Here is a 12,565-nt window from a genome sequence, read left to right on the forward strand (position 1 = left end):
GGGGCGGAGCGGGAGGCCGGGCAGCTCGGGCCTGCGTGACCCTGGAGGCGGCGCTGGCGCTGGGCCTAGGGCGCTCGGCCCAGGCGCGCTGGGGGCGGCCCACGCGGGCGACGGGCGGTTGCGGGAGCAGGCAACGCTCCCCGTTCGTCTCCTCCCGTGCCCGATGGCATGGGGCCTGGCGGCGCCGGCGCAAGCTGCGAGGGCGGCGGCGAGCATGGAGGCAGTCGAGGCAGAGGCGACGAGGGCCGCGAGCGGCGGAGCTTCGGACCGGCAGCTCCGGTGGCCGGCGCGGGGCGCAGGGAACCCGAGGAACGGCCGGGCCGTCCGGATCTGACAGGAACCGGCGGCTGCAGGCGGAGAGGCCCCACGGGATTCGCAGCTGAGAGGGGAACAGGGACGCCGGCGAGGGGCCGCTCGATCCGGCGTGTTCCTCCGGTGGGATCCGGCCGGCAAGGGGCGGAGGCGAGGCCGCGGAATGTGCAGCGGTCGGCTGCCTCCGGGCGAGCTCGGGAGGAGCGGCGGCGCGATCCGGGCCGGGCGGGCCCCAGATGGGCTTCCCGGGCCCGGCGGCTGGAGAGGGAGAGAGAGAGAGGTGGGAGGCTAGGGTTTGGTAGGTGGGGCGGAAATCAAGGAGAGATTAGAGGGAGGTTGTTCGAAAATTAGAGGGGGTCTATATATAACAACCGGGGGGCTCGGTTAACCGGAATCGCGCTCCGGATCCAACCGCGGGGTCGGATTCGGACATTCCGAACGCGGGTATGGGTACACGGCCGTGTAGAGGGAATATCGGGAGACGAGAGGGAGAACGGGCGGCGCGGCACGAATTTTAAAACACCGACAAACGTCCGATGGTAGCCCGAATATGGTGCCGCTACAGTCGACCGTTCGGGTACCAGACGGACTCCGATCGCGACGAAATTCGACAGGTGGCCTAGCTATATCAAAATAAGACCGCACGTCAAATCTCAACCCGTTCATAGGAAGTTTCACGCACACTTTAAAAAACAGGGTTTCGACGGTGCCGCGGACGCGTGCGTGTGCGGTCGGACTCAGAACGGACAACGACGAGGACCGGCAACTACTAACGGATGCAAGTTTTTAAAATTGACGGCAACGGAGATGCCGATGCAATGCAGATGATGCGCATGATGCGATGATGATGCGACGAATAAAAATAGACACACGACGAAAACGGAAAGAGAGGGGAATCTTCTGGAACGTCGGCATCGGGCTGTCACAATGACTAACTGCTACATTGGCATCGTTCACGCACATAAGGAACTCTCTACCCTTCAATTCATTAACACAACAAACATTCAGAATTGAAGAAGACAATGTAATGCCGGTTGGTTCTGATTCACTCACTTACCAGTTCGTCATGCATGGGTGCATAGTCCACTTGACTCCCTCCGATCTCTCGCACAACCATGTTGAAGGCATGATACCCTTCTGCAGCAGATGGATCTTCTGACACCAACTCAGACCACTCTTCCCTAGTCCAACCGGGCTTAAGCTTCAACCGGTAACGCTCCGCATACCAGACAAGATATTTCTGGTAGGCAGAATCATTGTGGGGTCTATTCTCTTTGTCAATTAACGTCTCTCTCTCTAATGACACATTGCTATCCACGTTTCACGGCGTTTGGGTCTGGTCGGGGTCCAGACGCCATGGCCCCTAGCGTTTGGTCCCTTTGCCACGTTAGCCGGTCAACGGAAGGGGGAATGGAGCGGGCCCCGTGCTAGACGTCGGGGTGCATGGCGTCTCCTAGGCAACCCAAACGTCGCGATGGGTGGCGTCATGCAAAGAGGTCATATCAGATTTTTTTTTTATAAAACAAGGCCAGATTCGTATTTTGTTTCCCTTAAAGGTTATAACAAAAAAAAATTGGTCGTGATGATGGTCGTCTACAATGAGTAAACCAGGCTTCCATTTTTCAGGTTGGGTCTGTCTCGCCTCTCTCGCTCGTGTCGCCCTCCCCCGTGGGCGACCCAGGCAAACCCTAGCTGCCACACCAGTCCCCTCCCCTAGATCTCCCCTCCTTCGTCGTCGCTGGCAAGCGGCGAGGTCCTCCTTCTATCCCTCTTGCACGGCCTGGGAAGCATGGGGGCGCTCGGCCGGGAGAGGCGTGGGGCGCGGTGCGCGCCGGCAAGTGGGCGCGACGAGATGGCGCGGCACGCGTGGTGCACGCGGGCGATGGCTGCGACGCGAGCTTGCGACGATCGCGGCGGGCGCGACGCGAGCAGGCTGACGATGCGGCGAGTGTGGCACGTGCAGGCGGAGGGGCTGCGGCACCACGCTACCGGTGACGGCGCCCTGGATGTGGGACACGGCGGCGCATCTCGACTTGTTTGGGCCTGATCTGGGCTCAGCGGGGTCGCTCGTCCTGGGCTGACCAAGCATTGCCGCTGCTCGACAGGGCGCTCCCGGCGCAGATGGTGGTGGTGCTGCCTCGAGGAAGGAGAGGTTGCGAGATGGTGGTGGTCGGTGGGGAGAGCCGGAGTGGAATGGCGCCACCGTCTGGTGGCGTTGCATCCTTCAGGTTTGTGGCTAGCTCGGCGTGCTATGGCAGGTGATGGCGTGAGGGTATGGTGGCCCGCGGGTGACGAATGGCACCGTCGATGGGCGTTGCATCCACCCGTAGGATTGGCCACACGCCGGTCTGTCCTGGGAGTTGCTTGAGGTGGCAATCATCCCCACTGCCAGCGGTATAGGATGGCCTCTCGTCGGTGGTCTGGTCTTGTTGCTCGCTTTCAATGGTCTGTGTGTGGATTGTGGGCATGATGTTGTTGTGGACGACGGCGACACCTGCGGGCGCCGTGACCTTCTTAAAGGTGTTGTCTAGGACCTTATCATCCTCCTCCCGTGCAACAGGGGAAACCCCAGATCGAGCAAGCTGGTTCAGGCAGTGGCGGCGCTATGCGTCGTTACCTTCTTGGAGGCACTGTTCGGGTTGCTCGCGGAGTGCTACTATAGTGTTTGGTGCTAGAGTTGGCCTCCACTTAGAGTGTGGGCCCCAAGGGTGCAATGTACACTGATGCGGCATCTCTTCGACGACGCTTTCCTCAGGTCCAGTCAGGTCATGTTGTCCACTCCTCTCTCTTTTCGGCATCATGGATGGACCGTACGTTGACGCGTGCTTGCCTGGGGTTTGGTTTGTTTGCTTCAGTTGTAAAGCGTTCTTGTGACTCTGTGTCCTGACCTCTCGCCATCTTGGCATGGTTTAGGCAAGGATTTTCCTTGTTGTTGTGTGTATGGTTGTGCGTTGTAAGCCGGTTGACAACTTCTGTATGGTTTTCGGGTTCGGTTTTTCTTATAAACTAGACCAATCCTTCTTCTGTTCAATGAATTTAGCAGTGATTCTGCTGACTTTAAAAAAATACAATGAGTAAACCTGCGGCAGGTTACACTATGTAGCATGTGTAGGTATTAAATGCATGGTCGGTTGGAGTGGCTCTATGTGTGTGATGGAAGTTTTGTGCATACACGGACACCGCGTCTCATTTGCTTGGCTTTCCGAGCACCGCCCTTGTGACATCATGGCTAACGTTTTTGGAGCCCTCGCCTCAATTAAGTGAGGATTCACTGGATGATAAGTTTTCACAAAGATTTGCACGCCATTACATGGTTTTTTTCCCTCTCTTGTATTATAGTAAAAAAAGGCTTCTATGTCTTTCTTCGATTCGTCCTTATTTTTAGGATGGCCCATCTCTTAGTGGACTTAGGATACCCCAATTTTTATTATGCTTACAAATGCCCCCATCATAATTCCTCCTCACTTTAGAAGGAGGCCACAAGCAAGGCTATAGATGAGGACGCTCCATAGGTTGACGAGGACGATGCGTCGTATGTTGATGTCGGCAGTAGGTGCGCATATCGAGCATGGTGCGTGCAAGGTTGACCCTGCAAGGTCGGCATCCCACGGGCCGAGATCGTGTAAGATGGAAAGAACAACGACGAATCATTTGTGGCGTGGGAGAGCGAAACAAGAGGTCTCCTCGACACCACCTGCAAAGGTGGAGTCCACCGTCGTCTCCGCTTTTTAGATAGGTGTTTCTTTTTTTATTAGGAGAGAGGGAAAAACACACACAATGTGATCGTGTTGAAAGCCAAGACGGATCGGAATAAAAGTCCGACCAACTCGAGGCCCACGATATGTCCCACACGACATCTCATCTCTTGAGAAATAAAGGAACTTGTTCGATTGACAATCCCTATTCGTCTTGTTTTTTTTTTATCATTTTCAGATATTTGTGAACACTTTACAAACCTATGAACATTTTAGAAATCGTGAACAATTTTTGCCATTCATGTGTAGTATTTGAATTCACGGACATAATTTCCATATATACGAACATTTTATAAAATTCATGAACATATTTTTCAATTTGGAAAAGTTCTTAAAATTCATGGACATTTTTTAAATACCGCGAATATTTTTAAAATTCATGAAAACCATTTGAATTTGTAAAAAAATGAATTGCTGAATATTTCTTGAAATGCTTACAAATATTTTTTAAATTTACGAACAATTTTCGGATGCAAGTAGAATTTTTATCATTCAAGAATAATATTGAAATTCAATAATATTTTTAACTCGGCTACAATTTTTTGAACTAACAAACATTTTTTGAATTCAACAACATTTTTTTTTAAAGAAACTAGAAACAAAAATAAAAATAACCAATAAAAAGAAACAGAAAAATTAGGGAAGGCCCGCCCTTTATTTTTGAATAAAAAATAGCCAAAATAGAAAGATTTTTTTTATTTCACGAACTATTTTTCTAATAAAAAATATTTTAAAATTCAACAATAATTTGGAAATTCAAGAACATTTTCCCGTTCGAGAATAATTTTTTGGACTTATGATTTTTAAATTTTTCAAAACTTTTAAATACTCATGAACATTTTTGAAATACAAAAATGTTTTTTTAGTATGGAATATTTTTAAAGAAGCATAAAAGGGAAACAGAAAATAAATAACAAATAAAAAGAAATGAAGAAAATTGGGGAAAGCCTGCCCGGTACCTGGGCCGGACAAAGTTTGAGCGTGGTGGGTGGGCGAGGTCTCGCCTTCCACCGCACGGGCCAGAAATAGGAGTTCCCTGTCAAATCTGGCTCGTATTATACGTATGCAGATCCGATCTACAAATACCACGTACGAATACCTAGATCCAGATCTACAAATACGTAGGTACGGGCACCAGATACGTAGATCGTTTCGAAGCTTTTCTTCGTTCCGCTCCGTTCTGCAGCAAGCTGATCGGCGAAATAGGAAGATCAAATCGAGTAAGTCGCCTTCTTCCTCCGTCAATCGAGTTAGGGTTCGTGATTTTGGCCTCTGTTTCTGCTTCCTTGGTCTTTGGTCTCTGTTCTTGACAGGGCACAAGATGGCCGAGGTTCTTCCAGCGCTGCTGCCAACCCCAACGTCGGCCCCAATCGCTACGTTGCTCAAGAAATCGCGGACGGACGGGAAGACTGGCCGTGCGTCGGCAAGCAGAAGCTGGATAGATGAGAAATTCATGATTCTGGCCGCAGCATCGGACATGACCGGCAGTGAGCGCACGGACGGTGAGCGCGCCGGTCGCTTGCTGTTGGAGATGAGCGGCGGCAAGCGCAAAGGAAGCGGGCCATCGGACATGGGCGGCGGCGACCGTGCCGGACGTGGGCCATCAGACGCGGGCGGCACTGAGCGCGTCGGACGCGCGGCATCGGAGATGGGCGGCGGTGACCACGCCGGTATCGAGGAATCTCGAATAAGCTGGAGCGCACTCAAGAGGTCCGCCAGCCGCGCCCCTTCCACTGATCGGCATGACAAGAAGCCCAAGGCTCCGATCCAGACGGAAGCGTTCGCTGGTCCGGCGTTCATGAGCGCCGTGCGCCCGGACCCCAGCGAGCTCCCAATCCCGTACTACTTCTTGAAGAAGAAGACGGGCTAGTGGACTAGAAACAGGACATGGGATTCATCACTAAGCCAGTACCTCACAGTCGTCGTGTAATCTCATTTTCCACTGCTGTAGTAGATGTGCTTGTTATTGGAATTTGTCGTGCCTCTGGCTTATTTCAGCGCTTATTAGATGCGCTTGTTATTGGAATTTGTCATGCCTCTGGCTTGTGTAGTAAGACCCAGAGAGGGTCATCTTCATGCTATTTTACTCTGCTTGCAATTCTTGATGCAGCTTGTATCAGATCCTCTACTGAAGAAACCCAGTTTTAAGATCACTGTTGTGCCTCACAACTGCTCCACTAAATCTGTCGCCATAATCAAGACCAGACGTCTGTCATAATCTTGATGATTGGAACAAGGCAATGTTTCTAGCTAGTCTCTGTTGATTTAACAAGTCGCTTCATTTCTAATCCTTGACTTCCAATTTAATGTTTCCAAGTTCAAACAATGAACTTAAAACCTCCTGATTTCTTTTCTTTTCTTTTCTTTTTTTGAGCAAAAAATCTCCAATTTTCTTGGCGAAACGAACAAGTTTACTGATTAGAATCCTATCCTAAAAATTGCCAGCTTATTATCAGAACAACAAACAGATCGTAACAGCCTGGGTGCCAACAATCACCCAGGAAACTGGAAAAAAAATACAAGACCTGCAGATACCTATCTAGTTACCTGAAGAATGGAGAAGAACCTTACATACTCATGAACACTGTATAAAGGCACATGCTAAAGCTCCTGAAATAATGGGCGGTGGTGTGTTGATTGCTCATGCTTCAAAAAACTTGGATCAAAGTACATGTTGAACTCACCCACGTTGAACTCTCCCTGCAATTATTCATGCAGCTTGACAACTGCTCCGTTAAATCTGTCGCAATTAGTGTGAGTTCTTGTGCAGATATGACTGGACAATTGGATCAAAGTACTAGACATTTTGAACAAAGTAGTGTGTATATTAAATTAAAAGCTTCCATTGGGGAAGGAACCGGCCATCACAACAGGAAGAAAAGCACACAGCTATCAACAAATGATCCAGCTAACACAGACACTTGAATTTATACATACACAACATAGTTTAGGTACATAATTGGACACTTAGATTGGCATACCAAATGTAAGATGTATTACATTTTATAAATACTCTCCTACCGATAGTTTTGTCTGCCAACCATCTTCAGTTTTCACTGTGAATTTTTTGCCCCGAGCACAAAAGCTCAACCTCATGTAAACGTACAGGCTCAGGTAGATATTCAATTAGCTTAAGTAGACATACAGGCTCATGTGGAACATTCAGATTTATGTATACATTCAGATCAAAGTGATAATACAAAATGAGCACGTTCCTTCAAGAATTTATTTTGGCAAAACAAATCAGACCAAAGCGGTAACTGAAAAAACCAACTAACCAGGCTGCAAAGTTTAGACATGATGCTTCAAGAATTCTGATTAGCTCAGGTAAAAAACCAAGTGTCCTGATTAGCTAAAGTACAGTCCCAACTACAACATTTCAGCAGAATAAGCACATGACACGAGCCTTGAAAAATCCATAAGTTTTCATTTCGATATCATCTTATCTTGAGAGATCTTCTTCTCCAGTTCTTGGTTCTGTGCACAAAACATCATTTCAGCCAAAATACAAGACCGTGTCAGAGAGACATTTGATTGCAAAACAAGATCCTAAGTCCATTGCCAAGGGAGATCTAGTGAGCAGACCATAGATATGGAAATTGATTCTTATCCAACTTCTAGTCAATTTAAAAATTCTCAAGCCATCTTATTTTTTTCATTTTAGCATGTCCTCGATGGCCACTTTCTGAAACTGGAATTAATAAAAAATATCTTAACATGGGCCACTTTCCGACCACTCTCTACATGACAAGATCTTCCTGCAGGAAGTACACACAATACAAGTTGTTTGTCAATGGAAGTTAGTGTAAACAAGATATAACATAATTTTTTGGATAATGACAGGACATATATATTACTAAACTATGTACCATGCAAAAAGCAAATAAAATTCACATGAGAATGCCGGATGGGACTCGGATAGCTTACCCCTGCCGAGTCTCATATTAGCAGTGCACGTCGACATCTGCACTAACCTTTGGATGTGATAAAGCAGTGGAACAGTTGCTGTTTGAGAAAACCAGTGGAACATTCGCTGTTTCGGGGATATTGTGTGAGCAGGTAAAGGGATTTGTCAGTTTCCAAAATATCAGGTAGTTGTATATCTTGCTTGTAGAAGCACTTGACTAGATTCCATTGATCCAAGTATATCAGCAGCCACACTGCTCAAGATTACAACAAGTAATGAAGATTTCAATTTCATGTGTTTGTTTTCAGATTCAGGGTTCGCAGATTTCTTAGAGCACCAACCCAAAGTGTCCGCGCATGTCTGTTTGGGTCGAAACGGACACAAATCATGGCCCAACGTGCCGACCCAAATAGACGAGCATTCGCTTTTTGTCCGCGCGTGCCCATTTTAGGCCCAAATTTGAGCCGGTTTTGCGTCAATGCGGACACAGAGCGGACACACGTGACGCCTGCCCTTGTCCTTCCCTTCGCACGTGACGCGCGACTAGATACATTTATAACTAGACAAATCTAAGACAAGAATTTTGGGACGGAGGAAGTATCTCACAGTCATTGTGTAATCTCGTTTTCTAGTACTGTAGTAGTGTTAAACCAATTTCAGCGTTTATTAGATGCGCTTGTTATTGGAATTTGTCATGCCTCTGGCTTGTGTTAGTAAAACACAGAGAGGGTTATCTTCATGCTATTTTACTCTGCTTGCAATTCTTGATGCAGCTTGTATCAGATCCTCTACTGAAGAAACCCAGTTTTAAGATCACTGTTGTGCCTCACAACTGCTCCGCTAAATCTGTCGCCATAATCAAGACCAGACGTCTGTCATAATCTTGATGATTGGAACAAGGCAATGTTTCTAGTTAGTATCTGTTGATTTAACAAGTCGCTTCATTTCTAATCCATGACTTCCAATTTTATGTTTCCAAGTTCAAACAATGAACCTAAAACCTCCTGATTTCTTTTCTTTTCTTTTTTTGAGCAAAAAATCTCCAATTTTCTTGACGAAACAAACAAGTTTACTGATTAGAATCCTACCCTGAAGATTCCCAGCTTATTATCAGAACAACAAACAGATAGTAACAGCCTGGGTGCCAACAATCACCCAGGAAACTGAAAAAAAAAATACAAGACCTGCAGATATCCATCTGCTTGCCTGAAGAATGGAGAAACCCAGGAAACTGAAAAAAATAATTACAAGACCTGCAGATATCCATCTGCTTACCTGAAGAATGGAGAAGAACCTTACATACTCATGAACGCTGTATAAAGGCACATGCTAAAGCTCCTGAAATAATGGCCGGTGGTGTGTTGACTGCTCATGCTTCAAAACAAACTGCAATTTTTCCTGCATGTTCTTTCTCGTACTCCAGAATTTAGTTACATGGCAAAGCATGAAGGTGCATTCATGATGCAAATATACTGCAACTTGGGACTACGATAAGTCCATGGAAGTAGATCAAAAAATCTGTAATATCTAGCTGGTTTCAAGGCTCGAAAGTTAAACCGCAGTAAAAATAACTCAGTGTACTGAGAACTAACCATAAATTTCAAAATTTTCAGTTACAAGTGCTTATTTGGAAAAGCCGAGACCACTATGTGGGCCAACCTCATTCAAGAAATGATACTGGAACTGAACCATCAAATTTACTTTTCAGCAGAATAAAGTTGAAAATATGAGTTCCATGTGGGCTTGCGAACCATAAAATGGCATTTACTCAAAAAGGCATAAACGTAAACCTGACATGTTGAACTCACCCCCGATTACAAACTGCTGAATGAGAAGAGATACAAATTAACCACGCGTTTCTCTTTTCTTACTTCAACCTCCCAACTAGAAACAAAACTAGTCGGCTGATTACAGTGACTTGCATTTTTCTAGTTAAACCATCCAACTGGAAACAATACATATAGATTGATCATGCGGACTTACGCTTCTCTTATTTAAACTACGCGACTGAAGATAAACCACTTATTTAAGCGCGGGCTATGCAAGAAGCCAGCACCAGCAGGTTCATGTCGACAGATGTATCAATGCATCATCACTGGCCGTTGCAATTGACGAATAGCGCGATCTGAAATGAAACGAGTCACAAAAATCATAAGCACGTCAGCTAATTGAATGAAAGCAGCGCTGCTGCATTTCGTAAAAAAATTGAAGCCTAAGCATGCCATTGCTAAAACTTCAGTCATACAAAGAATGAAAACTGGGACAACTATCTTCTTGTAACGGTTTTCGTCCGGTTTTCCATAATTAACTCGACAACTATCTTCTTCTTAATTAATGAAAAAGGCAAAGCTTTTACCTTCGTTTGAAAAAATAAAATAAAAATGGGACATGCAAAAGATTGATTTTGGATGGTGTGCTTCAGGTTGAGACGTTGAGTACAAACTACAAAGGACCCAATATATACAAGTTCCTAGCTATACTTATCTAGCTCATTTTCCAGCACAGATACCATCATCCATATTTTTATGTTTTTTTTTGCGGGAATCCATATTTTTATGTTGCCAACAAAAATACTCCCACGCTTCCCCTGAGACTATGTTAAATTTTTTTCCCAATTCATGACTAAAGAAATATCCAAGCACCAGGCATGCTGCTACCTGGAGTGTAGAAGCTCGTGTAGGGAATGGCAGTGCAGACGCTTCCCCTGCTGGACACCTTTCTTACTCGGCGGGACTTGAGCTCAATGGTGAACAGGCCAACAATAGTCCTCAAGAAAATGACACCGACGCCTTCGGCGAATCCAATCACATCCGGTGTGATCATGAGGGCGCGAGAGGGGAGCAGCTTCCCGATGTCGACGACTCGATGTTGTACCCACGCTGCAGCTCCATCGGGATCGACTTCCATGGACCAAAGGTAGATGCTGGATTCCTGGACGCCTGCGAATCCCAGTGTGCCGTCTTCGGCTGTTATGAGGACGATGTTGTTCTCATGGACGTCCGGCCGGTCAATCACCGATAGCTTCCTGTCGCCAACAAAGTCGCACTGCAGAATTCGCGTGCTCGGATCGCAGAGGAAGTAGAGTGCATTTCCAGAGAGGACGCTTGGCTGCATCTCGATGGAAGCATCTCGATGCTCAACAAAGCTCGTGCTGCTCCATGAACTCGCCTCCGACGAGTAGAAGCACGCGGAAGTGATCCAGATCTCCTCCTCTTTGTCGGTGCCCACGAATGCCACGAGGAAGGGGTCGTCGCCATGGCAGTCGAGATGGTCGCAGTCATCCACGGCGCAGAGCACCGCCGCGTTCCAGGACTTGGGGGTCTCGGGAAGGGGGATCCTCCGGTGCCCGTCAGTGACGGGGTCCCAGACGACGAACTCAGCGGGCTTCTGTTCTGAATCGTAGAAGAGGGCTCGGCCGTGGCGGGCGTCGAGTGCGTACCAGCAGCGGCGGTCGGTGAGTGGCGGGCGGAAGGACTTTGCCGTGGGAACGAATCGAGCGACGCAGGGATCCTCGTCGTAGAGGCGGTGGAGGAATCCCAGCATGGGCGGTGCCCCGTGGAACTTGCGGTAGCTCCGGAGGAAGGCGTTACCCGTGAGGAGGAGGCGCCAGGGCTTGGATACGAGGCAGGCGCGGACGAGGCACCCGGGCTCGTCGGGCGGGAGTCGGAGCAGGATCTCCGCGACCACGTCGTCCATCAGCCCCGTCGCCGGCGGCATAGCGGAGGAGATTTTGCTGGGGACAGAACCAGAGGAGGAACGCGACAATTGCTTCGGCTCTGTTGTCTGTTCTCACTGCCTCCCGGCCATACCTTGAAGACCCTCCACTCAAGCTGTTCTTCAGAATAGAGTATAGACTATAGAGTAGGAGACGGTCAATTTATTGATGGGAAAGTCTAGAGTGCATCTTTAAAAAATAATACAAACTTCACTAAAATAAAAAAACTTTTTAATTATGATAGTATAACAAACATTAGAAGTACGTAGCGATAACTACAAGCATTGATGTGAGCCGAAGGCACATCTTCGTCGTCGTCCCTCCCTTGTCAAGTCTAAAGTGCATCTTTTTTCTTTAAAATGCAAACTTTATTAAAAAAATAAAAAATGATTTATTCATCTACAATCATGATAGTATAACAAATATCAGAAGTAACAACAATTACATTCAGACTCGTATACCACCTAGGAACGTCGTTGCCATAGCCCCCTCCCCTCGTGAGAGCGGCACAAAACTTGTAGTAGATAATCAATAAGTCGTCATGCTAAGGCCCCATAGGACCAGCACACCTAAACAACAAAGGTCGTCGATGAAGAGAAATGTACATCGGAAGGATCTCTTGAAAATATGCCCTAAAAGCAATAATAAATTGGTTATTATCGTATTTTCTTGTTTATAATAATCGTTTTCTGTCCATGCTATAATTGTATTGATTGAAAACTCAAATACATGTGTCGATACATAGACAACAAAGTGCCTCTAGTAAGCCTCTACAAGACTAGCTCGTTGATCAAAGATGGTTAAGGTTTTCTAGCCATAGACATGAGTTGTCATTTGATAATAGGATAACACCATTAGGAGAATGATGTGATGGAT

The 12,565-nt window shown here is 47.1% G+C and overlaps 2 protein-coding genes across 2 annotated transcripts; both read right to left on the reverse strand.

Moving 5' to 3' along the window:
• Positions 1 to 1,819: 1,819 nt before the first annotated feature.
• Positions 1,820 to 3,473, reverse strand: LOC123430104 (protein transport protein SEC31-like). The gene has a single exon (XM_045114015.1). The coding sequence runs from the start codon at positions 2,531 to 2,533 to the stop codon at positions 2,075 to 2,077; it is 459 nt and encodes a 152-aa protein (XP_044969950.1). The 5' UTR covers positions 2,534 to 3,473; the 3' UTR covers positions 1,820 to 2,074.
• Positions 3,474 to 9,753: 6,280 nt separating this feature from the next.
• On the reverse strand, positions 9,754 to 11,805 carry LOC123426315. The gene is made up of 2 exons (XM_045110126.1): positions 10,632 to 11,805; positions 9,754 to 10,099 (listed from the first exon to the last, which is right to left on the reverse strand). Exons 1-2 carry the CDS (start codon positions 11,689 to 11,691, stop codon positions 10,056 to 10,058), a joined length of 1,104 nt encoding a protein of 367 aa, XP_044966061.1. The 5' UTR covers positions 11,692 to 11,805; the 3' UTR covers positions 9,754 to 10,055.
• Between the last annotated feature and the right edge of the window lie 760 nt (positions 11,806 to 12,565).

Source organism: Hordeum vulgare, chromosome 2H, assembly GCF_904849725.1.
Source record: "Hordeum vulgare subsp. vulgare chromosome 2H, MorexV3_pseudomolecules_assembly, whole genome shotgun sequence".
NCBI lineage: Eukaryota > Viridiplantae > Streptophyta > Magnoliopsida > Poales > Poaceae > Hordeum > Hordeum vulgare.